The sequence below is a fragment of the Panthera pardus genome, unplaced genomic scaffold (assembly GCF_024362965.1).
Source record: "Panthera pardus isolate Hobbes unplaced genomic scaffold, ASM2436296v1 HiC_scaffold_24, whole genome shotgun sequence".
Taxonomy (NCBI): Eukaryota; Metazoa; Chordata; class Mammalia; order Carnivora; family Felidae; genus Panthera; species Panthera pardus.
This window is the reverse complement of record NW_026526810.1, coordinates 53,697,266-53,724,228: the sequence shown is the minus strand read 5'-3', so window position 1 is coordinate 53,724,228 and position 26,963 is coordinate 53,697,266. Positions and strand designations below refer to the sequence as shown.

The following is a 26,963-nucleotide window of genomic DNA, read 5'->3' as shown; positions in this document are numbered from 1 at the left end:
CCCTTTGGCAACCAGTTTGTTCTCTGTACTTAAGAGTCTGAGTTTTTTTTGTTTGTTTTGTATCATATAGTTCCATTTGCACCCTACTGTGCAAACTATATATTTGCACTGTGTGCAAAACTATATTCTACAGCACTGTTTGTAACAAACTGCCAATGATCAGAAATGGTCTGGATGCCATCCATCAAGAGGATACCAGCTGTTAATTTGGGCACATCTACACGATGGACAAAAGAAGCAGCTCTAAGGTCCTGACACAGAGCACTCCAAGATTTACTGCTAAGTGGAAAATTCTTGGTGCAGAGCAGCGTGCAGGACTCTCCTGCTCTGGGAGGAACCCCGAGACACTGCTGGCAGAGTTTGCTCTGCAAGAGGAACTGGGGGTGTGGCTGGGACACTCTTCACCATCTAACTTCCTGAAACTTGAATTTTTCATCTCAAATATGTACACACACTTGTGCAACATGGCGCTATACTGAAGAAGACTACAGAAAGGTGAAATGCTGAATGATGGTCTGATTTGCACTTTACTTTGTGATTTGGATTCAAGCAGGAGGTGGTTTTGTGAAAGAGGCTAAAATAATCCTGGCGAAGTGGAGGTTTCTAGAGGAAACTATGTCATGGAGCATGTGAGAAATATCCCCAGATACCAGAAAGAAGATTATGGAGAAAAGAATTGGAAAAGTGACAAGAGCCGGGGCCCTTGGCCACAAAAGGACACCTCGTCCAGGTCACTGTCTTCAGCAGGTTTTCCCAGCTCCCTTCCTGGGCTGCCTTCCCCTGGCATTCTTTCCACAGGCCTATTGTCAAGTTCACATATTTCCTTTATCATTCCCTCTCCGTTTTTGGTTTCCTGGAAAAGCAAGGTCCTTGCCGGACTGAGTCCCAGTACCTGCCACTATCAGCTCTCCCTGGGAAAATGTCGGAGCATGTGGCCGAGCTAACTTGCACACTCCGTCCATCTATTTTGGGACCGCCTAATTAATTCCATGAAGCGAACAAAGCTAAACCACTGCCGAATGGTTAATAGTTGTTATGTCACTTTATCCTCAAACAGCCCTGGGAGGGAGAATTTGGTCCCTTTATAAAAGCATGAACTGAGGATCCCACAGTCAAGTGGGGGTGCCAGGATTTGAACTCAGGTCAGCCTCCGCCAGGGCCCACAGAGAGCTTGCCTGCATTTCACCACCTCCCTCTCTGCTTCCCTGGAAAACAAAAATGCCCCTATTTTCAGCATGCGTCTACATCCACTGGCTCAACAGGCCTAGCCGCCTAGTGCCAGTGCGTGAGACCTGACTTCCGGCCACACTCTGGGGCCTCTCGCACAATGCACGCTTCATTACTAAAGTCTGTGGAACACTTAGGTATTTACACCAGTTATTCAGACCCTCACAAGATCTAACTCTGTGAAGAAAGTATGTTTCTTCCCATTTTACAGAGGAGAAGACTGAGGCTCACAGAGGTGGAGTAACTTGCCCAGGTCACCCAGCTGGTAAGCGGAAGTGCCAAGGGAAGTGGAAAAACGTCACAGGCCAGTGTTGCTCCTCACTATGCAGCTCCACCTTCACCGATAATCCTGCATTTTCTTTTTCATTTAAAAATTTTTTTCAAAAATATTTATTTTTGAGAGAGAGAGGGAGAGAGACTGACAGTGTGTGAGCAGAGGAGAGGCAGAGAGAGAGGGAGACACAGAATCCGAGGCAGGCTCCAGGCTCTGAGCGCCCCCGATGCAGGGCTCGAACTCACAAACCATGAGATCATGACTTGAGCCAAAGTCAGATGCTTAACTGACTGAGCCACCCAGGTGTCCCTATTCCTTCATTTTCAATCTATCACTCCCACCCTCCAGTCTGGGGGTCTCCTTTGGTGCACAGTGAATGTGGGGAGAGGGCTTTTCCCACACATAACAATCAGGATGGAGGTTACATAACAAGAATGTCCTCACTGGGCACCTGGGTGGCTCAGTCAGTTAACCATCCAACTTCAGCTCAGGTCATGGTCTTGTGGTTCATGAGTTCAAGTCCCCATCAGGCTCTGTGCTAACAGCTCAGAGCCTGGAGCCTGCTTTGGATTCTGTGTCTCTGTCTCTCTCTGCCCCTACCCTGCTCATGCTCTGTCTCTCGAAAGTAAATAAACATTAAAAAATAAAAATAAAAAAAAGAATGTCCTTATTATAGCAGTAACTTTTGAACATCTGAAAATGTAAATGAGAAATCTCTTCTTTATTTTTCTTTAGAGGTTCCTAAAACTCCTAACTTTCAAAGAAGTCTAGAGATGTTGGGGGTGCTCCTACATGGAGTGAAGGCACAGGCAGAGGACAGCAGTGTCAGCCCAGGACTCCCTGTCAGGTGCCCAAGAGGCTAATGCAACAGCAGTCACCGGGTCGCCCAGGGACCACGGTGGGGCGGGCAGTTACTTCCGCTTCCTTTCAAAGCCCTCGCCTGGGAGGATGTTGGTTAGTTACAGAGCCCAGCTGAGTGCTGAGCTGCCCCCACCCCATCCAAGGACCCCACCCCTACCCTATCCTCCATCCTGGCCTCCGAGAGGGCAGCGTTCACACTGAAACACAAATGTGGGGCACAACTCAAGTCCATTTTGGTAGGTTTCCCAACTTTGTAATCATTTCTTCTTTCACTTGGCTTGGGGGCGGCAGAGCACACAGGAAAGGGCAGACTCAGCACCACCCCGGATTCCTAAAGTGGGGATCTGTCTGCAGCAGAACTCCTGGACAGGCTGCTTTCCAAGCTCCACTGCACACTCCCCCATGTTGTTTGTGCTGAGGCCAGAAGTAGCCTGTTAACAAGTTCCCTGGAGCCTGAGTATCCCAGCAGGAGGGCTTCATTGCATCATTCGGACTCATCAGCTCCAGGGCAGAAGGGGGATGGAGAGATGGCGCCCTTAGGATGGGTCCCACAGAAGAAGAAATGACCATGACAACCAGGGAAGAGAAAACCAAGCAACCAAACAAACCCAAAGGAGCGGAGTGGCAGACCCAGGGCTGGTTCTGTTACTGCTCAGTACAAGAACTCCTGGACGCTCAGAGCAATAATTCTAGGTAATCAAGAAAAGGTTAAAAAAGTTCATCCCTCAATGGCTTCTGATTTCTTTCAGAATAAAATTCATGTGCTTCCCTCAGGCCAACAGCTCACCCCAGTGGGCACCCCCCTGACCTCAATGCCCACCACTTCCTGGCTACTTAACGAGCCTCTAGCCTTCCCTGGACCTGTCAGGTCTTCCCTACCCTTGGCCTTTGCCTACAATGCCCTTCCTCCAACTCCCTGCCAGGCTAGTCCTTTTACTCTTTAGGTCTTAGCCTGAATGCTACCTCCTCAGAGATACCTCCCCTGACTCCCCATCTAAAGTAGGATCAACCCTGCTGTGGCACTCAGCAATTACTTTCTTCAAGTCTTTGTTTGAGCTTGCATTTGTTTTGTATTTCTGCTCATCCATCGCCCTCCCTGGTGTAGACTGCAGGAAGGTGTGACAGGGTCTATCTTGTTCTATTAAAAGTGCCTGATACCTGACACATAGTATGTGCTTAAGAAATGGACCAGGAGATGGGGTGGCTCAGTCGGTTGAGCATCCGACTTCAGCTCAGGTCATGATCTCATGACTCGTGAGCTGGAGCCTTGCGTCGGGTTCTGTGCAGACAGCTCGGAGCCTGGAGCCCGGTTTGGATTCTGTGTCTCCCTCTCTCTCTCTGCCACCTCCCCTGATCATGCTCTGTCTCTCTCTCCTTCAAAAATAAACAAATACTAAAAAAAAAAAAGAAAAAGGAGAAATGGACCAGGAGGAACCCAGCAGAGTTTGGTGCGCGGCAGACATTCAATATAAGGAAACCTCTTTCCCTTTCTACTATCCTTTGAATGAGAATGCAGGGCAGTGTGTACAGGGTCTCCCAAAGACTAGCATCAAAAATCGCTGAAGGTAAAAAAACCTAGGAGGTTTGGCGTTTGTAGGGGGAGTGCATCAATGACAAAAACATGCCCCATCTGGTATCCTTCCCCAGTGCTGCCTTCTTGTGTGTGTGTTTGTGTGCTTGTGTGAGAGAGAGACAGAGAGAAATTGAGAGAGATGTTCTCCTGGTTTGTGTCTTTGTCTCCTGTGGTTAAAAGCACACACTCTGGAACGAGGCTGTCTGGTTTGAATCCCACTCAGCCACTTACTAGCTGTTTTGATTATTAGTCACCTTAAAACTAAGTGGCGTAGGGGTTGCCTGGGTGGCTCAGTCAGTTAAGCATCTGACTCTTGGTTTCAGCTCAGGTAGTGATCTCACAGTTTCATGAGTTCAGGCCCCGCATCTGGCTCTGTGCTGGCAGTGCAGAGCCTGGTTGGGATTCTCTCTCTCACTTGTGCTGTCTCTGTCTCTCAAAATAAACTAACTTAAAAAAAACTTAGTGGCTTAAACAACAACTTATTACTTTCTCAGGTCTGAGGGCTGACTGGGCTCAGCTGGGTGGTTCTAGATTGAGGAGTGTCATGAGGTGATAGTCAGATGGTAGTTGGGGCTGGAACCATCTGAAGGCTCACCTGAGCTAGTTGTCCTTGATGGCTTCTTCCCTCACACCTCAGCTAGGCTAGAGGCGGCCTGAGCCTCCTGGCCTCTCCATGTGACTAGTCTGGACTTCCCTCACAGTATGGTGGTTTTGGGGTGGTTAGACTTTTTAGATGTCAGTTGGCTGCACATAGATCCAGCTGGAACTTTCAGGACTTCTGAGTTAGATGTGGGGTCATGAAGCATCACTCTTGCTGAATTCTCCTCAAAGAGTGAGTCCGAAGGCCATCCTAGATTCAAGGGGAGGAGACTACATGAGGGCATGAATATGTGGAGGTACAGTTCACGGTGGTGGGGGTGGTGGGAGGATGAGGCTTCTTTTGAGACAAGCTACCACCCTTCTGGAAAGCCGTTTACCTCTTTGTGCTTCAGTCTTCTCTCCTATGAAATATGATAACAGTTCCTACCTCATAGAGCTTTCGTGAGGAGCAAATGAGTTAATATTATATGGAAAGCAATTTACAATGCACTGTGTAAGTATTAGCTATTATTATTATTACTTAAAGGAGTAAGGAGCAAACCTTTTCTCTGATTAACCTCTGTATCCCAATGTCTATGAAAGGTTTGATGATCATGAGTTGCTCTCTACAGGATAGTAAGATAAGTGACCTTCTCTCCACCAAAAAAAGTTGTTTTTCACTTCAAAGGCCAGGTAGGTTTGAAGTTTTGGTAGAAGCAGTCGTTCTTCGCGATCCAGTGTGCATTTAAAATATTCATAAAAACTAAAAATAGTTACCAGGGCTTGGTAAATGCCATTCTGAGTCACAGTGATGACGGGCTCCCATTAGGGACAGAAGCAGCAACACTTGTGGTGTGGAATTTCCTGTGGCAGCGGCGGAAAAGGAGCCATGAATGCATTTGTCAGCAAACTTCCCCGAAACAAAAAGGAACCAGGATTTCCTGTTGGAGGCCCAAGAAACGAGTGATGTCCAAGACCTCACACCCCAACTGGCCTTAGCACTGGCCAGAAAACAGGATCTGCCAACAAATCATCGGTGGTCAGCCCCATTCCCTGGGGATGGACACTTTTTTTTGCTGCCAAATTCAAACAAAGCTCTGAAACAAGTCATTGAGCTCAAGCTCTAAATATAAAAATGGCTTCATGAGGGCATAGGTTCTCTTCTACGGAATTCTTTAACATATCACCCCTTTACCTCACACTCCTCAGTGTTTCGTGCGGCCTTCAGGACAAAACCCAGTCTCTCCTGTCACACGTGCCCACTCACCACACGCCCATATTCCAGCCACATGCACAACTCATGTTCCACGAAAGGACCTCGGCTCACACATCTTCCCCTGTTCTTGCACACACCCTTTCTGCTGCGTGGGAGAGGGTAACAATAGTAAGGAAGGGCAGCCATGGTTACCTTTCTCTTGACTATGAACCAGACAGGTGCTGTGGTAAAAGCTTCACTCCATCATCTCATTGTGTCCATACCCTATCTCATAAGGCCCTGAACTTGCTGGCTGATGAACTAACTGACTTATCTGGAAGCTCTGATCAAGAAGTGCTGTCTCATAAGGTTAGATACATATAGATCAATGAAATAGAATTGAGAGAGCAGAAATAAACCATAGGTCTAGCCAACTGATTTGTCCTTTTTTTTTTTTTTTTTTTTTTTAAGATAGAGAGAGAGTGAGCACGAGCAGTAGAGGGAGAGAGAGAATCTTAAGTAAGTTCCATGCCCAGTATAGAACATGACGTGGGGCTCAATCTCATGAGATCATGACCTGAGCCTAAATCAAGAGTCAGATGCTTAACTGACTGAGCCACCCAGGTGCCTTACAACCAACTGATTTTCAACGCGGGTGCCATGACAATTCAATGGGGGAAAGTATTGTCTTTTTAACAAACGGTGCTGGGACAACTGGATACACACATGCAAAATAATCAAGGTGGACCCCAACCTCACACCATAAATAAAAATTAACTTAATATGGACCAATGACCTAAATGTAAGTGCTAGCACTATGAATCTCTTAGAAAAAATATAGGATTAAATTTTCATGAGCTTGGGTTAGGCAAAGTGACAAAAATCAAAACAGATAAATTAGCTTTCATTAAAATGAAAAAATTTTGTGCTTCAGATGATACCATAAAGACAGTGAAAAGACAACCCAGGACATGAGACAAAATATTCTCAAATCAATATTTGACTAGTAGAGAGGATACATAAAGAATATTAAAACTCGGGGCGCCTGGGTGGCGCAGTCGGTTAAGCGTCCGACTTCAGCCAGGTCACGATCTCGCGGTCCGTGAGTTTGAGCCCCGCGTCAGGCTCTGGGCTGATGGCTCAGAGCCTGGAGCCTGTTTCCGATTCTGTGTCTCCCTCTCTCTCTGCCCCTCCCCCGTTGATGCTCTGTCTCTCTCTGTCCCAAAAATAAATAAACGTTGAAAAAAAAAATTTAAAAAAAAAAATAAAAAAAATAAAAAAAAAAAGAATATTAAAACTCAACAATAAAAAGACAAACAATCCATCAAAAATGAGCAAAGAATCTACATATACATTTCTTCAAAGAAGATCTACAAATGGCTAAAAAAGCACATGAGAAGATGTTCAATATCATTAGCCATCAGAGAAATGCAAATTGAAACCACAATGAAATACCACTTCATACCTACTGGGATGGTTCTAATCAAAACAACAGTGTTGATGAGGATGGAGAGAAACTGGAATGCTTATATTGTGCTGGTGGGAATGTAAAATGATGCAGCCTTTTTGGAAAACTGAGCCATTCCTCAAAACATTGAGTTACCATATGACCCAAAAATTCTGCTCTTAGGTATATACCCGAGAGAATTGAAAATGTATGTTTTCACAAGAACTCGTACATGAATAATCATAGCTGCATTATTCAAAATGGCCAGAAAAGTGGAAACAACCCAAATGTCCATCAATTGATAAATTCATAAAATGTCACAGAGCCATACAAGGAAATGCTACTCGACCATAAAAAAGGAATGAAATACTAATACCCATTACAACATGGATGAACCCTGAACACACTGTGCTAAGTGAAAAAAGCCAGATACAAAGGCTACATATTGTTTGATTCCATTTATATGACATGTCCAGAATAGGCAAATCCATAGAGACAGGAAGTAGATTAGTGGTTGCCAGGGTCTAGGGGGTGGGGGAGAATTGATAGTGATTGCTAATGAGTACAATGAGTTCTTTTTGAGGTGATGGAACCATTCTAAAATTGGTTGTGGGGATGGTTGCACAACTTTTTAAATATATAAAAAAACTATAAAAATATACATTAAAAACATATATAAGAAATATTTAAAAATATTTAAATATATTAAAAAAACCACTACTTGTTAAAAAAGAGAGAGAAAATGCAAAAGGAAAAAAAAAAACAAAGGAAGAGGGAGAAGAAGTATCCTTTCTCTTAGCAGCTTCACTGACTACCTACCGTCCACTACCCACTGGGGGGGTGGTGGGGTCCCCTACTCATTGAACTTCTTTACCAGAACTCCTGTAACACACAGGATCAGAGTGGTTTCTTTGCAGGTCCATCCACCCCAAATGAGTATGAGTATCTGGGCCAAGGCCTGTGTCTAACTCATTTTGAATCCTGGCATCCAGGACAGTGCTTAGCACCTTGTGTATAATCTGTATAAATGTGTGTTGAATGAATATCTCTAGCATGCCCCTAAAGTTACCCATCACTTTTTATACCATCACTTCTTTTAAAATAAAAAAAATATCAAAAAGATCACACACACACACACACACACACAAACAAAAAAAAAACGTCTCTTATTTTAAAATTTTCTTTCATCAGGGGTGCTTGAGTGGCTCAGTCGGTTAAACATGCAACTCTTGATTTCAACTCAGTTCCTGATCTCACAGTTGGTGAGATTGAGCCCCATGTTGGGCTCCATGCTGACAGCACGGAGCCTGTTTGGGATTCTCTCTCTCTCCCTCTCTCTCTCTCTCTGCCTCTTCCCACTCACACATGCTCTCTATCACTCTCTCCAAATAAATAAATAAACTTTAAAAAAATAAAAAAATTCTCTTTCATCTAATATTTTTTAAACTGGACAATCAATTAAAGTGCTATCTATTCTCTATGGCTAGAGGGACATATGGTTTCAAAATTTAAAAGGTAACCATCAATAAAATAACCAAGGTTTGTGGGGAAAAAGGTAGGAACACTTATCTAAAAATAGAATATTCAGTCCCCAAACAGCAAACTCTACATTTCAGATAACTTGACAAAAATTTGTCCTACTCTATGAGACAGAAGACTTCAAGAGGTGAGAAACCAATATAAACCAATATAAAGGCTGATTAAACTCAGCCTTTGAAAACTCCTTGGCCTTCAACAGTAACAACAACAATAATGCAATAATATGATGCAAGTAATAACAGCTAACATGTATTGAGCACTTACTGTGTGCTAGGTGGGGCATCGTTTTCTGCTTTCTATGTATTAACTCAATTACAACAACATGATGCATGAAGTACTGTTACCCTCCTTTTACAGAGAGACTCACAACTTCCCCGAGGCCATGCAAGTGGTGTACATGGCTGAGCCAAACTAGACCCAGGGAGTCCATTTCGATTGTCCATGCTTCCCAATATACTACATTCAGGACTTCAGTCCCTTGACTGGACCCAGGAAAGTGATTTGTTTGATTCTGGGTTTACAGACTGGTTGATGTAGGCAACAGAAGAGACCTCAGGGAAAAAAATAAAATAAAATAAAATAAAATAAAATAAAATAAAATAAAATAAAATAAAATAAAATAAAACAAAACATGAATATTCAGGAACTGAAATCCATGTGTAAATATCTGACAGCTGAATATCTATTATATTATATATTCCTTATATATCAGGTGGGACATATCTGAATAGACAATGTGGTCAGACCAAACTTGTAAAACCTTGCCCCACCCCACTCGGAAGACCGGTTTCCTCTGAGCTTTCAGCCACAGTCAGCTTGGAGAGTAGGGCAGCTCTACCTCAGCCCCTATTGTTGAACTTGGTGTCTCATCTGTTTCCTTCCTGTACCTCATGACTATTTACAATGATTTATTCATTCACCCACCTGCTGATCTTATCAGACCCTCCCATCAGAATTTAAATTCCATAAGGGCAGTGACCATGTCCATTTTTTGTCCTGCTGTTGGTTGAATGGGTAGTAAGTGTATTGAGGTGACAATCTGGTGCATCAGTGACTGGCTGGCTGACCACACTAGGCAGCAGCCACTCCAGGCAGGGGCGTACCTTGTTCACCTTTATGCTCTCAGTTCCTAGCTTGGTTCACGGCACATAAGAGCTTAATACATCTCAGAGGAACTTGTTCCTTAATGAACTGCTGTCAATCTAGTGGGCAGTCTCTATTGGTGTGCCTCAAAGCTTGCTCTTTCTTGAGCCCTCTCTGCCCAACTTCTAGATCCAAGGGTGAAGGTCCAAGGACATGCTGATGAAGCCTGGGAATGCCCTGAAGCTGGGAGGAGCCACAGTGGACAAGGAGAGGACCTAAGAGAGCATGAACTGTGGTTACACCCAAACCCCAAGAAACAAAACAAAAAATCAAGAAGCCCTATATCAATCATGGGGTGGGGAGTTGGGGACAGGAATAGCACCTATGAGGGCCACATGTCCAGTGAGGTCATGTCACCGCAGTCTCTGGTGTTGCAGAAAAGCTGGGATGCTCCTGAGCTATATCTCATTCTTTTAGGGAAAAGACTCCTTCCTCCTGTGTATGTGTCTGTTGTCCCCCTGGGCCCTGTGGGTCCCTAAGCCTGAGAGAGGAAGTCATTTTTATCAGGCAGCCCTAAATATTCTCTCTCCTTTCTTGGGCCACCTTCAAAATCTGGCTTTTTGTCTTCCAACTTCCAAAGGCCTGTTAAATAGGAGTGTCTGTACGCTCTTGATTACAGTTTGTTTGTACCTTTGCTATTTTTCCTGCACTTTTATTAATTAATTCCAGGTTGGATTTGCACATCCCCTTTCCCTGGGTCTGTCGGTTCTTTTGTGATATTATGTTTTGGGAGCTTTTGCTGAGTTGTCAGACCCTTGAAACTGCTTATTCACATATCCTGTCATATGTCTTCAGATGCCTTTTTTAATCTTGAGGGCCTTCCTTTATGTTGCTAAAATCAAGAGGACTTAAGGGTGTCTGTATGTAAATACTAAAACATCAATCAATGATTTTTGAAGCTAATGTGATTGTTCTGTTATTTGAAGCACAGTTCGATTCCTTCTGTTGAATGTACTACCATAATTTATTGTTTACTAGCAGGACACTTTCTGCCTTTTTATTTTTTCCTATCTACTCAGTTGTATTTGTTGACTTATAAAGAGAAAGGCTTATACAGTGAAGGACTTAGACATCAGAAGAAGATACTCTCAGATTTTTCATTGACAGGGTGCTGTTCCTGGAGGAACAGATAGATTTGTTGGAAAATTAAGACCAAGAGTTTTTTCTTTAAGAGTTATTTAGAATTTTTAAAAAATTCATTCATTCATTCATTCATTCATTCATTCATTCATTTTTGAGAGAGAGAGAGAGAGGCAGAAAGAGAGAGCAGGGGAGGGGCAGAGAGAAAGGGACAGAGAAAATCCCAATCAGGCTCCACACTGTCAGCACAGAACCCGATTCGGGGCTCAAACTCATGGACCATGAGATTATGACCTAAGCTGAAACCAAGAGTCAACGCTTAACCGACTGAGCCACCCTAGGGTCCTCCAGGCACCCCTAGAGTCATGTAAATTGTTAAAAGAGGACAATTGTGTTACTTTTGTTTACCAAAGTGAAGTCTGTTGAAGGCATCACAAAACCTCATGCTTTCAGGAAATCACAGGAGTAATTATTCACTGCCAAAACAGAGCCTCCACATGCTTACATGCTAAATAGATGGGCACGTACACCAGGTGCTCCATTAGGTTTCTTTCACAGTGTTCTCCTTGTCAGACCGGGACATTATGATGAGAACCAGAACCCAGAGGTTTGTACCAGGAGTTGGGAACACACTTGTGTTCATGCCACGTCTAGAAATAAGTCCTAGATGATGTTTAGGTTCAGCATGAATAAACAGTATTTTGGAAAGTAAACAGGCCAGGAGCCAGAATAATAAGAGAGTAGGAATGAAAATAAGGATGTGTGGGTAAGTGTGCTCTCTTTTCTCATCACATAAAGTCAAAAACCTGGATGTTGTCATGAGGGGCAAAAGATGTTTCCTAAAAGTGACCCGACTCACATTTTACTCATACCTTTCAAGCAAATAATTTAGAAAATCTTGAGAATTGAAACATTCTTTTATTGACTACAAGAATCAGGAAAAGCTTGTAGGACTTTTAGGTAGCTATTACTTGATTAGCATAAAATTATTATAAATATATCAGAACATTTTTATCCATGCATGATGGATATTCTTTATGTCAGCCAAGAAAGCTACAGTTTAGTCACGGAACTCAATCCTTTGTTCCTAAAGATTTTCTGCTAACTATAATTAAAGCAAGGAACATCTGAAGGATAATGGGTTTCCATATGGAGTATACTAAACATTGTTTCAAAATCAATTATCCTGGTGGGTTTTATTTATAGAGCTTCCAAACAGATTTAGGTAACACTCCCCCCAAATGTTGACTGTGCATTCTTGTTTTACTGTGAAAACCCAGCAGGGAGGCAAGGGGTCCAGTGATCTGATTTCTAGGGCCGGTGTTAAGATTCTGATGAGGACAAGGATGGGCTGAGGCACATTCTAGTTGGTAAAGGTCACCTCTTCCTTCCTTCCTTCCTTCCTTCCTTCCTTCCTTCCTTCTGTCTTCCCTTCCTCCCTCCGTCTTCCTTTCTCTCTTTCTTTCAATCTTCATTGCCTATTTCACCCATCCCCCCATTTGGGAACCAATGGTTTGTTCTCTATAATTAAGAATCTATTTTTTGGTTTCTCTCTCTCTCTCTCTTTTTTCTTTTACTCATTTGTTTCTTAAATTCCACATATAAGATATGGTATTTGTCTTTCTCTGACTTATTTCATTTAGCATTATCCTCTCTAGCTCTATCCATGTTGCTGTAAATGGCAAAATTTCATGCTTTTTTATGGCTGAATAATATTCCATGGTATATATACACACCACATCTTCTTTACCCATTCATCTATTGATGGACACTTGGGCCGCTTCCATAGTCTAGCTATTGTAGATAATGCTGCAATAAACATAGGGATGCATGTGTCACTTTGAATTGGTGTTTTTGTGTTTTTTGGGTAAATACCCAGTAATGTGATTACTGGATTGTAGGGTAGTTCTATTTTTAATTTTTTGAGGAATCTCCAAATTGTTTTCCACAGCGGGTATGCCAGTTTGCCTTCCCACCAATAGTGCACGATGGTTCCTTTTTCCCCACATCCTCGCCAACACTTGTTGTTTGGTAAAAGTTACTTCTGACATAAGAGTGGATCTGCCATGTTTTGCCTCAAACCTGAGACCACAAGATATGAACTGTCATGTAGAAATGTCGAGTGTTTCTTCCCGTCACCTACGACTTTGGCTTAGAGAGGAGCCATGAATGAACACTATGTCCTCCTTCTGATCACAATTCTCCCTCTACTCAGCACCAGATACAAGGGAACCAGAGTTATGTCAGGAGACAGGAATAAGCCAGGAAGAATGGAGCTGTGGGTGAGGTGAGATTATATTACTGAACCCTGTGTTGAGAGTCCCCATTTTTGCTATCACCACTAACACATCAGGATTCCTTCCTAGAGCTGCACCCTCACTGACCATCTGGCCCCTAGAGCTCTGGACGCCTGGGCAACACCGTGGGGGTTCCTGGAGGATGCCAATGATGATGTGGGGCCAGCTTGTCAGTTCTAGTCCTGCCTTCCCATTCGACTCCCAGCAAGGTAGCACAATGCTTCACCACTCCATCTGCCCTCGGCCTTTTCCTATGCTGATGGGGAGATCTCTGGGTGTGGTACAGTCAGCACGTCTTCCTGGGGGTGCTCAGCAGTCACCGGCCCCTCACCGCCTCCCCCGCAGCCGCACCGCCTACCCAGAGTGCTCTCACTCTCAGCCAGGGCTGCAGAGCCCTGCAGCTCGAGGGTGGACCCACAACATCTTCAGCTTTTGGCGACTGCCTGAAGCACCCATCCTCTGAGCCTATTCTCCAGAAGTAGCACCCTGTCAACAATGTTTACTGTTCACTCCCCAGATGTCAAGCTCAGTCACCCATCTGCCTAGCAGCTGGGGAAAGAGTTCTCGTGATCGTTGGAAGGCTCTGCTTTCCCAGGGGAGTGAGGGCACGTGCGGTTTACTTGGCCAGGGCCGAGCTTCTGTCAGTGTGTGAGTATGAGCAGGTTTAACGTAGACAGCAAATCCCCCAGGATTAGCCTGGTGCAGACATATAGCTCAGCACACGGTGGCTGTTCTCGCACTGCTATTACGGATATGCACCTAAAGAGACTTTTTTTTTTTTCTTTTTAATTTCAGAGAGAGAAAGAGTGCGTGTGAGTGAGGGAGAGGAGTGGAGGGAGAGAAAGAGAATCCCAAGCAGGCTCCATGCTTAGCACAGAGCCTGATGCAGGGCTCGATCACGACCTGACCCGAAATCAAGAGTCAGAGGGTTAGATGACTGAGCCCCTAAAGTGGGACATGCTTGTTGAGGGTTAATTCATCAACTGCACCAAGGGACAAGGAGAAGGCACAGCAGCTGCTACCTTTCCTCTTTTACAGACAAAACACCCGTAAGGAAGTCAAAGCCCCGCTAATAAAGTCAATAGCAGATGTTCCAAATGTCCTGCGGGGTCACAATTTGTATCTGCCACCTCATCCAATGTTGACATAAGCGACCAGTGAAGGTGGTGGTGTGATTTATGAAGCTGGATGGATGGAAGCAGGAGGAGTCTGAATCAGAATGTAGCACTGTCTGCAAAAGTGTCAGCTAAAGCAGCTCTAAAGCAGTATAGACTCTTTGGAGTTAATGTGCTAAAACTGTCTCCAGCCACCAACTGTCCCAAACACAGTCTGGTACTCAAGCTTGGGAACTTGAACCACAGTGCAGAACGCTGTCATTGTTTGCAGCTCTCGGTCCTTCCCCACCAGCTGCTGTATCTGTCAGGGTGGCAGGGTCCACCTGAACACTGCCCGCTTGGAACCGTATGTGCTATTTCTGTGCACAGGATGTGAGGAAGTACTGGGCCAGGATATGAATCAGATTCCTATAAAGTGTTAAAAAGAACTGGTCTTCAAAGCATCCTGAAAGCATCACCCCACGCTACACTACTATAAAGAATCTGTAGTCTGAAAGACACTTGTAATTGCTCAGCAAAGAAGAAACCCAAAAGAATGTGGGTGATTAGAATTGGCCAAGTGGTAGATGCAGTAAAACATGGATGGCTCAGAAAAGCTGCGGGACACGGGTTTGCTTTATTTTCGTTTTAAAACAAAACATTTTATCTGCAGAGCAACTTTTATGGTGCCAAAGGAGTGGTCCTAAACTGGCTCTTAAAAAAAAAAAATCTATTGGCATTGAGGCATAAAGGTACAAAAATGATGTCTATCTGTGGTAGTATTTATAACAGTGAAAGATTATTAGCCATCACAAGATCCACAAATTGGTTAAATACACCATGTTATGTCCCTTTGATGGACACGAAACAGCTGTTAAGAGGAATAAAGTAATTTGGACATACTGGCATGGAATGATGTTTGTGAAAGACCATTACGGCAAAAAATCAAGTGGTAGAAAATGTGCTTGGAAATCGCATTTCTGTTAAAAATAATATGTTCGTATATGCACAGGAAAAAGTCTCTAAGGAGCTGGAGAACACCAGTAACAATGGTCAATTGTGACAGATTTTGTATGTCCCTATTCATTGCTTGAATCCTTTATAACAAACATTACCTTTATGACAGAAAATATAACTAACAGACATTTATGAGAAAAGAATAGTATTATGCTGGGTTTTTCTATAAGCAAGGTACTTGGAGGCCTCAGGGAGGCCTAATTGCCCACGGAGTCCCTGACCGCATGGGTGAAGGCCCAGCAAAGCGGTCCCGAGCTCTCTGAGAGTCTGTGGAAGCTGCAAAGTCAGCATTCCTGAAATGCCATGAGAAAGGAGGGCTTGCAGACCTTGGGAGCCTTTCTTTACCCATCTTGGAACCTTGCTTTCTAGCTCCTGGGAGTGTCCCCGCAGCCTACGTAGCTGTACTTCTGCTTCATTAGGGCGGGGGGAGTCCACTGCCTAGCCAGAACCCCAGGCCATGACCCCAGACAGGTCACCGCTCAACCCTGGCACTTCTAAACACAGTTTTACTGACTTGCTATTCAAGGAGTTGTGAAGAGTTATCAGGGACAAGTGGAAGCAGCAATTCATCTGCTCTGTCTTTTCCCTCCTAGCAAAGCTTTGAAGGACTAGACTTTGTTTCAAGGGCCAGGGGCACCTGACCTGCCTCTGTGACTGCGGGAATCCAACCTAGCACCCTTCCAGCCAGGCATCTCCTCACTGTGAGCAAGCTATGTCCTCGGGGCCGCCCCTGATGGCCCCTTCTCCAGGAGGGCGGGGGAGAGAGCAGGCCCATTCTATTTAACCACAGTGCACAGGGCTAGACAAGGTTAGGGCTCAGCCTTGTTTTCAGATGGCTGAAGAAGCCCAAATTCACCATCCTTCACAAGCATTTTCTACTCTCTGTTCATCTCTGAACACCTTCTAGTCTCTCCTTCCCCACTGCAGGCCTCCCTTAGGTAGTTCCTACTTATCCTCCAGGTCTTGGCTCAAATGTTGCTTCCATGGGCATCTTTCCCAACACCCCAAGGCCAGGCCAGGTCCCCTTCCACCCTCGACACAAGGCCCTCATCTCAGAGCACTTATCCCAGTTCTCTCTCTCTCTCTTTTTTTTTTAAGTTTATTTATTTATTTTGAGATAGAGAGAGCACAAGCAGAGGAGGGGCAAAGAGAGAGGGGGACAAAGGATCTGAAGCGGGATCTACACTAACAGCAGTGAGCCGGGTGCGGGGCTCGAACTCACGAACTGAGAGATCATGACCTGAGCTGAAGTCAGACACTTAACTGACTGAGCCACCCTGGCACCCCTCAGGTCTCATTTTCTGTTTCCCTATGACGACTCGATTTACATCTGTCTTCCTCATTAGAACATTAGCTCCTTGAGGGCAGAAACTAACCGTACCTGTTTTTGCTGCATCCCCAGCACGCAGCATAGTGTCTGGCTCCACAGATACCAATAATGGCTGACTCATCACAAGGGTGCCACAGAGGCCACGGGCCATGTGCCAACAGGGAAGGGAGGACGAACAGGGGAAGGGCTTCTCTCCCTGGCTGTGACTACCTACCTCCTTTATTCCCATGTCTAAGGGAATGGTTAGTAGTGATATGCATGTCCCCTCTGAGAAGATTTACACGAGGTAGGCACTAGTGGCAAATGGCAGTGTTTAAAGGAACGAAGAGATTACCAGAAAGTTTTTCAGTTGAAATGAGAACCTTTGATGCCATGCATCCTGGTGGCTTCTCAGAGCCCTACAGCTCTGGACACCTGAGCTTCCCAGGGCTGCTGGAGGCATCCTGGTTGAGGGGGTGGGGTGGGGTGGACAGAATCTGACAGAAACAGAAACCCTCCCCTGGCATGATAGCAAGCCTCAGCAGCAGCAGAGGAGGGTTGGGACAGGGGTGGGCACTGACCTCGGCTGATGCGCTGCTTCTCCCCAGACAGGATGCCGGGACTGTCGATGATGCTGATGCTCTTCAGGACCTGATTGGGCAGCTGGGAGCACATGAATCTGGAAGAAAGGGATCAAAGGTGGGATTAGGAACTACATATCTCTGAGCTCTGAAGAGTTCCTTGGCCTCTCAAGGTTACCGACATGGTCTGTACAGCGGGAACTTGCAGGGCATTGACAGCACCTCCACTGGGGCCATGGGGACGGGATGCCGGACCCTTGGGCAGGTGTGGGAAGGTGCCTTGGTACCTGCTGCCACCAGCCACCAGATCCTTAACTGTTAATTTTGATTTGAGCTGATATTTGCTGAACACTTGATGTTTACAAACATCGTCTCATTTGTTCCTCACAGGAACCCCTTGAGGAAGAAATTCCTGCTAACATCATAGAAGGTAAGTAACTTACTCAGCATCACTCAGGGCTGGAACTTAAGCCTAGGTTAGCTTGACCCAAGCCCGTCAGCATCGCCTGCCCCTTCTCCAGGCTTCTCCTTGGCCAAACATCCCGGGCTTCTCCTCCCCGGGGAATCTCATGACTCCTCCAGGGTCACTGCCCACTGTCCAAGCTCCCTGCCCGGCTGCTGCCCACTCCCTACTGGGACAGTGGAAGTACCAGTGGCCTGGGGGCTCAGCATCCAGGCTGGTGCCCATATGGCTTCAGGCCCAGCACAGGGCAAGCACCTGTGGGTAATACCCCAAATCCTCCAGGTGCTTTGGAAACCAAGGGATACCCTAAGAGTGCACAGAGTGGCAGGGGCGGGGAAGAGTCCTGGCCAAGCGTCTCAAGCCTCTTTCCTTGGCCCTCACTTGCCTGTCACCGTCTCTTCCTTCTCATCCCGATCCTCCTGCTGTCAGCTGCCCTGGTTTCGGCCTCACGGAAGCAGAGGGGAGTGGAAGAAAAATATGGCCTGTGGGTCAGCAGACTGGGTGCAGGCTCAGCTCAGCCTTTGTCAGAAATTTGCTGTGGGATCCTGGACAAGGGCTTCCCGGCTCTGGGCCTGTGTCCTTATGTATAAATGGAGACACTTGGACAGGGACTGGTGAGGTCCTTTTTAGCTGTAATACTGAGTAACTCTAGAGTAGCGGAAGGAAACACTTTGATACTTTTTCACCCAGGCAGCAGGGCTCAAGGTGGCTCTCTGGTAGGCACTGTGTCTGTTCTCAGGCAGACACTGCAGAGAGAGTGCCTCCCCTTTTCCTGTATTGTAAATGGCTAACTTCTGCATCTGTGTGGGCAGAAAGCTGGAAAACCCTCTGTGAAAGCTCAATTCTTCCATTCAGGGGAACTGGTGGGATCACTCAGAAAGTAAATATGCTGAGAATGCAGGACAGGGATGCCATGCTGGCCTTCACAGTGCACACGGGGCCGGCACAGCCTCACGGGCAGGGTGGGGGCGCAGCCGCATGGCGAGAGGTGGGCAGTCCTGAGCAAGAGGTACAATTACTGACATTTCAAATCAGCTTGTTTTGAAGGTGCTCAGGACAAGTTTCCTACACATTCTTTCCTACCTTTTCAAGTCAGCCCAGGAAAATGTAGGAAAAGATACTATCATCATTTTGCAGCTGGAAAAGTTGAAGCACAAAGGAGTTATGACATCTTGAGGTCATATCGTTAATGCATGGCTGGCTGGAGACCACAGACTAATATTTCTGATGTCAGCTGAGTAGAACTGAATCCATAAAGTTAAAAAGCTCACAACGTTAAAAATAAAGGGCCAAGTTAATTTAAGAAAAGCCCCTCATTTCTGATTTTCTCCTGCCCATCGTGCATCCTCCAGACCTGTAAGTAAACCCCGCTGCCCAACACTGGGAGAGCAGACCCATGAAAATAAAGTACACAGAGATAACGAAGCATTCGTTCTTTGTAAGTTCACAAAGAAAAAAAAAGAAAACCACCGCATGTAATGCTCTAGAATCGAGGTAGGAACAGAGTTCTGAGCACATCCGCGGTAGACCGCGTTTCTTGTCAGTACCTTACCACAGTCCCATCCTTTTTATTAGATGGCTTGAGGTATTTGACAGTGCCGAAGAATCGCACATATGCGAAACTATTTTACGTAAAGTATTCCTGTGAGAGGCTGACCTTTCTCCAAAACCACAAGCTCACACTCAATATCAATTTTTCCAAAACACAAAACCCCTAGATTCTAGTGTGAAGTTAACAGAGGGATTCAAAATTTATAAACTGTCCACTCCCTCTCTGCAAAGTGACAAACTTTCGACAACTCCCCTGCCTCCTGACTCAACAGCAGAGACAAAATCTGTGAGCCACAAACCAAGATGCGGTCAGATGTGGTGACATTACCACACAATAAACAAGACAGCAGGCTGAGTGGCCCACAGGGGTAATTGCAGAAAAAGGGAGGAGGGGGAAGAGAAGGGAGGAAGGAGAGGGGCAGGGGAGAGGGGGGAGAAGATGGGGGTGGGAAGAGGAGCAGGGAGCTCTCCAGGAGCATCCTGAGAGGGCATGGTTGGGTTATGCGTGTAAAAGCAGACTACACTCCATGAAAGAAAGCAAGGAAGCCTCGTGGGGGAGGGGGAAGGACTGGGGTGATGGTGGTGGGGGTGGGGGGCAGGGGTGGGGAGGTAGGGGGGTGCACAGAGCAGAAGTCAGCTTTCAGACCCCCATGTGGGGGCAGGCCTCATACACTGGGGTTGGAACCACACATATTTTCTTAAATAATTATATTGTAACCAGAAAAAACCCTAATGGAACACTAACTTTTAAGCTTTAAGAAAGCAAGGTAAAAAAAAGGTTATTTACTGGGTGTCTTCTTGTCAGCCCTCGGTCAGGCCTTTCTTGCTTATGTTTGTGTGCTGAAATGTTCCCAATCACAGATTTGCTATCCCAAGATGGATTTCCTACCCTTGCCAGAGTGACTAACATAAATGTACCTGTGCCTTGCTTTCTACATTTCACACAAAATACGCAGACATGTGCTGGCTAAGCCCAGGAGCCTCACAGAAGCCATTACGGAGTGTTTCCTCATTCAGGGCTGACCTGATGCATCTTGTTCTGATAAGAGGAGGGGAGGATGAGCCCAAACCCTGTGCTTGACCCCCATTCCCTGCCACTCCCACACCCCAAAGGCTCAGGGGTAGCAGAAAGGGGGCTGGATAAAGGAATAGTCTGGGCTATAAGGTCTTGCTGCCTAGTAAAACAAGGAAGTGAGAGGATCAGTGATTTTTAAGTTGCCTCTAAATGCTAGCATTCCAATTCGATGATCAATATTTAAAAAGAACCAGGCAGTGCCCTAATGCTGCTTTTGGTTTCCAAGCAATATAGTGATATCTAGCAATTACAGTAGTAATAAAATGGCACAAACATTTACTGCCCACTCACTATGTATCAGGCAATGCTCTAGATACTTTCTGTAGACATTAACTCACTTAATCCTTGCCACAACCTGAGAGGTAGGGGCTGTGCACTGCCATTTACGCAGGAGGAGACTGGGGCACATGCCAAGTCACATGGCTGTAAGGGATGGAACTGGTATCTAACCCACTAGTTTGGACTCAGGCCCAGGTTTTCGACTACTAGGCTGCTACCAGCATTTCGTGCATTTGAGCCACTGCTCTGTGCCTTATCATAGAGGGCGACATTCCAAAACAAGGGAGTGACGTGCTGTAGCCCTGGAACTCCCCACCCGAGGCTCCCTTGTGACTTGCTCTGGGCCCACTGCTGGAGGGCCTGGAAGCAGAAGCCCTTGCTTACTCATGTTGTAAGCTCTAGGTGTCTGAGCAATTCTACCAGCCCCAGAGCTCCCAGGTTGTCATCAGGTTCAAATAAATGGATGCTGACAATGGAGAGAGTATCGTGCAGTTTCAAAGCATCTTCTTCAACCACAGCTCACTCACTGATTAGAGTAAGGCATAGTAAACAGTACACCAGACACAAAAAGACTTTGACAACCAACCCATGATAATTGTTACATTAAAATATCATAGTTCTTGTTACATGGTCCTATCACAAAAGCTGATCTAACCTTCCACTGCCCAGGAAGAATTTCACATCCAGACTATAAAAAGCCCACAGTTACCTCTTAGATTGAATCTTACAGAATTACCACTGTTACAGAATTACTTACATCTTTTACAAGTAAAAGATGGTGGAATATTGGCAATTTCATGTGGTCCAACCTAAGGATGATACTTTTCTAAACCAAGCCTCTCTTTCCTGACTCCCACAGCAGGGAAGTCCAGGGAGAAAGACTGGTTTTCTGGAATGTCAGGGCCAGGACCGTGCAGGCAGCTGCCAATGAAGAACTACGGTTAATGACCTGGCAGCTACCACAAATCTTGAGGTTAAAGATTAATGGGAAGTGCTTCAGGGGGATTATTATGGATAAGCATGCCATAAAACAAAGAAGTAAACAAACAAAGCCAGTTAATCATTCAGATTAAAAAAAAAAAAACAAATTTGCTGGTGATTCTTGGCAAAAGTCTATTTTCCTTAATCTCTGAGGCTAAATTAGCTGACAGAGCCAGCTTGTATCTGGACTGATGCTGTATACTTGAACTACATCTGTTAAAAAAAACTCCCAATGGGACTAAGTGACTATGTAACATTCATATATTTAAAAAACAAAACAAAACAAAACAAAAACCTCCACTGCTAAAGTCTCATTTAATTACAGAGAGGCAAAAAATACAATATAAGTCCAAAATTACACATAAGTATTCTATTATTGCTAAATCATCATGCAAATGTGAGATAGTGGGGTTTTTGTTTTTATCACCACCATCATCAGGACTGGCTAAATGGACGGGTGCACAGAAGTACCCTTCAGATTCCTTTAGCTCAAAATCCCTAGAGCCACTGATAAAAGTTACTTTTCAAAAGGAAACAGAGGCAATGAGGAAGTAAATGAGATTAAGAATTTCTTCTGTGGATGACTACAATTATTTTTTTAAGTTTATTTATTTTGAGAAAGAGAGAGCATGAGCAGGGAAAGAGCAGAGAGAGAGACAGAGAGAGACAGAGAGACTCCGAAGCAGGCTCTGTGCTATCAGCACAGAGCCCTATGTGGGGCTTGATCTGGGATCATGACCTGAGCCAAAACCAACAATTGGACACTTAAACTACTGAGCCACCCAGGCGGCCTGTGGATGATTACAATTTAAAATTAACACTAAACTAGATCCTAAACGAAAAACAATGTCTGCGGCTATCTGGACTAAAAAAAACAAAACAAAACAAAACAAAAAACCCAACAAAACAAAAAAAACCCCAAACCACCCTGTTTAGAAAAGTAGATTAAGGGAAAAACATAACATCCAATTCAAAAGCAGACTGGTTGGGGGGAAATGTCAGATGCCAAATGTGACACTTCTAGAACTGACCAAAATACCCTGGAGCCTCCCAGGACTCGTGCCCTCAGGTGGGGCTGGTTGTCCATCTGCTCCTGTGTGAGCTGGAACTGCCTCCTGATAACAGGCTGTGGAGCCATTCCCATGGAGCAGCTCCACGACAGGCCTGACTGTGGAATCCCTCTCGAAAGTAAGGTAGCATGGTGGAGTTTCAGAATGTTGCATTGAAGTTGTTTTCAGGGGCGCCTTGGGTGGCTCAGTCGGTTGAACGTCCGACTTGGGCTCAGGTCATGATCTCACAGTTCGTGAATTCGAGCCCCACATCGGGCTCTGTGCTGACAGCTTGGAGCCTGGAGCCTGCTTCGGATACTGTGTCTCCCCTTCTCTCTGCCCCTCCCCTGCTCACGCTCTGTCTCTTTTTTTTTAAAGTTGTTTCCATAGAACTCTTGTTGTTCTAGACTCAACTCCTTTTACTGTTTGAGTATGGAATTTCTATAATTTGAAGCTGCCTTCTGGGAATTTGTCTTCTTTTCTCAAAAGTGTACATAGCCCCTCTGTTGCTTTCTTAGAAACCAGCCTTACATGTTGAAATGCAGGCTGCACTGGCTTGCTTAATGCTTTGAGGCTGGTGTCACCTTGTGAAGTACTAACTAACCTCTTTTAAAGATGCCCTTGGGGGCATATCTTCAAGCCATGCCCCGTAGTGAGAGGGCCAGGGTAATGAGACCTATCCCGTGGGTGATGGTAGTTGCTTGGTGGGTCTAGGGAAAAAATTCTCCCCTGTGGACAACCAATTCCCATTCCTACTAAGTACGGTTATTTTGACCTCGTTCCCAGAAAGTATGCTGTGTAAAAAGAAGTTTGCCTGCCTTTACAGCTAGCCTTGCTGGTGTTCCCATAGGGATACTGTAATTACATACATACATTTGAGTGCCCTGTGCTAATTGATTTAAAAAAATGTTTATTTAGTTTGAGGGAGGGAGGGGGAGGAAGAGAGAGAGAGAGAGAGAGAGAGAGCGAGAGAGCGAGAGAGAGACAGAGAATCCCAAGCAGGCTCTGTGCTACCAGCACAGAGCCCAGTGTGGGGCTCAATCTCATAAACCCAGAGATCATGACCTGAGTCGAAATCAAGAGTTGGAGGCTTAACAGATTGAGCCACCCAGGTGCCCCAAATTGATTTTTTCTTACATAAGCCTGGGGGAAACAACAGCACTGTTGTGTGGCTATGTCTTAGTCATACTGTTTACTCTTAAGTGCGATGAGGTACATCCCTTACACGTGAGCCTCACATATGCCTGGCCACCAGCATGGCTAGAACAGAAACTTCTTTGCCAGGGCTTCATGAGGTGGAGGGTGGTAGGAGGGAAGAGGAAACTGAATTCTAATCTTGCCTCTGCCTTTTCTTGGGTAAGTCATTTTACTTCTTTGCTTTCAGTTTTCTCATTTGTAAAACAGCCACGGTAGCACTGTTTTATTAACGCAGGAAAAGTAGTGTATACGAAATCATTTATCTCTAATTTGGGACATAGTCATCACCTTTATCATTATGGTTAATGGGTTATATTAGGGACAGCCTTAAAAGTTAGGGAGCAGCAGGCAGTGATTCTCAGTCCAAATGTCATTCCATTCGGCCGTTCGGTGGTCACTAGTTGGGACTCTGGGCCATATGGCCTGAGCTCCAATCCCAGCACTGCCGCATATCAGCTGAGTGACCCTGTGGAAGTTAGATGAACTTCTATGCATCAATTCTCCCTGTCTACATTGGGGATAACAGCAGCATGCATGTCACAGAGTTATGGTGACGATTTACAGCTAATATGCAAGTAAAGTACCATATCTGATACCCAGTAAATGCCATATATTATTTGATAGTAGTTTTCTATGTATTCTCAATTTAATTAACACTTGATTATATAAGGCATGGGTTATTTTCAGCAAGTTTTAAATCTCAGATAATGGACCTTGCCATTCAAAATTTTCTTTTTTTAAAAAAAAAGTTTATTTATTTTGAGAGAGAGAGAGAGCACAAGTTGGCTGGGGGCAAGAGAAAGGGAGAGAGAGAATCCCAAGCAGGCTCCACACTGTCAGCACAGAGCCTGATGTGGGGCTTGATCTCATGAACCATGAGATCATGACCTGAGCCAAAATCAAAAGTCAGACCCTTAAATGACTGAGCCATCCAGGCATCCCCCCAAATTTTCTTAAATGCTTCTTTTCCATACTCAGATATCTGCTGTAGGTTTAGGACTTGAAAAAAGATAAATTTGTTGGGAAAGTAAATCATCTGCCAAAAGAAAACAAGCCAACAGCCATTCTTCCAGGGTTTTCCTTTGTGAACATGGACTCCATAAAATAGTAATTTGAAAAAAGTGGCAGCTTATTTCTTTTTTAAGCCTTCGTTGGGCAAAAAGAGAGTAAGACTAAAGGCAGTGGGAATGAAACCACAGGATCCCAGGCGATCTTCCATGGAGAAGGACCTTGTGCCCTGCACTTTCCAGGCCTCTGGAAGCATCTGGGGCCAGTCTTGAGACAGGAGGCCTGGCTGTAGCCTGCTCTCTGACCAGGATGCCCCAGGAGGCCCTGAGTGGGGAGCTTCTTGCCCCACCTCCCCTCAATTGTCTCAGGAGACCCTCTGGTGTTCTCCCACCTGGGTTCTAACCCCTACTTCTCCCCCAGGAGAGGCTCTGGTGGCAACCAAGGCTGTTCTGGAGATGAGGAGGAAGTCCCTCCCAGAGCATCCTGCAGGTGGAAAAAATCATCTGGACAGTATTCTGTAAACCACTGTCAGCAGTAAGATGGAATTTCTCTGTGAGCCCATCTACATCATCTGTGCATTTCTATTTATCCCACTGCCATTCTCCCTGGCTGCCATTTGGATGCCTCCTTTAATTTGTGATAAGAGCATAAGAAAGCCAGTAGAGCCCAGTTTTTCCCAGAGGCACCTGGGCTGCCCCTGGCAGAGCCACCTGGGCTCTTTGTGCCTGGGCACAAATTTATCCCCTAGTCCTTGTGAATGGTGCCTTCTGGAGCTGGGTGATGGGTGCCTCAGCCTCTGGGAGGATAGCAGTTGGCTGGAAGCCTTTATTCTTATTTTCTAAACCATCTAAAAAGAAGTATAGTTCAGGACTTTTGTCTGTCAGCTCTTCCTAAAGGGGTTGAGATGACCCCTCCCTGGCTTGGCACCCCACAAGCCCACTCCCCCAGAGTAACCAGTCTAAGGCAGGAGATTCATAAAAGAGGGGAAGGGAGAGGTGAAGGGTATGGCAGGAGAGAAGAAAGGGAAAAGGTTTAAAAAAAAAAAAAGCTAGGAGTGACAAAGAGAAGGAAGGAGAGGGAGAGAAGAGCAGGTCATGTCCAAGAGCGCACAGCTACTTCCAGGACACCTGCTTGCCTCCACATCCCTCTGTATCACTGGGAGCTCTGGAGAAGGGTACAGGGTGGTATAAATAAAGCTCATCTCCAGTTAAGACAGAATCTGAGGTGTCCCATGACTTCACATCTGTAATATCATGAGCAAGTAACAAAATGAACTTTTCGTGTGGTTTTGCCTCTATTTCCCCTGCCCTTGCCTTAATGAGTAAGGAAGCAGCTCAGAGTGAGGGAGTGAGAAGCCTAAGGGGCAGCCAGGCAGGCAAGGTGACCTGTCCTGGAATAATCAACAGGCTGAATGTGGGGGTCAGGCGAAACCCAGGGGTCATCTGGGTTAGGTTCTCTGTGCAGGACGCCCCAGCACACCATGCCTGAGAGGTGGCCATGCAGCAACCGCTTAACAGTGTCAGTGATGGGGAGATCACTTCCTCACAAGGCAACTGGATCCATTTCTGTGCACATGAAACTATTAGAAATTTATTCCTTATACTGTGCAGCCTTATAATGTCTAATCCTGGGGATTAGCTCTGTCCTCTGAAGCTACCCAGAATGGGTAATAAATGATCATTTTCTATGATAATCTTTCAAATATTTGAATACAATAAGCATATTCTCTATAGCTTCTCTGTTCTAGAACAGACATGCTCCATTCTGTTTTTGAACCTTTATATGTAATTGGCAAGAATTCAAAGAAAAGGTTTAAACAAAGGTTGACCAAAGATAGCAGTTTGCTGGTCCTTACCGATTCAGGAAAGCATTTCCAAAGCGACTAAGCTTTCGGAAGGGCTTTTTGGGGTCCACGACTAAAGCGTTGCCTGGGGTGCTGCCCTCAGTCTCCCCGTACATCACAGCGATGAAGGAATCGGTGGTGGGCTCTGGGCCAATCCTCATGCCTGGGAAATCTTGCTCCAGTAAGTATCTGGGAGGGAAAAAGAAAAGAAACTTGGCATGTTGTCACAAAGCAAGAGGCCAGGAAGCTTCCTGGGGCTACCAATTTTTAACATAATCATTTAAAGCCCTAGGAATATAGA

At 45.3% G+C, this 26,963-nt stretch overlaps 1 protein-coding gene across 1 annotated transcript in view; it reads right to left on the bottom strand.

The window, feature by feature from the left end:
- Positions 1 to 26,963, bottom strand: part of EHD4 (EH domain containing 4) — an 88,179-nt gene that overhangs the window by 39,767 nt on the left and 21,449 nt on the right. The window contains exons 2-3 of the mRNA XM_019442489.2: positions 26,675 to 26,851; positions 17,217 to 17,314 (exon numbers count right to left, since the gene is read on the bottom strand). Coding sequence (XP_019298034.1) covers positions 17,217 to 17,314; positions 26,675 to 26,851 — 275 coding nt within the window. The remainder of the gene's footprint in view (positions 1 to 17,216; positions 17,315 to 26,674; positions 26,852 to 26,963) is intronic.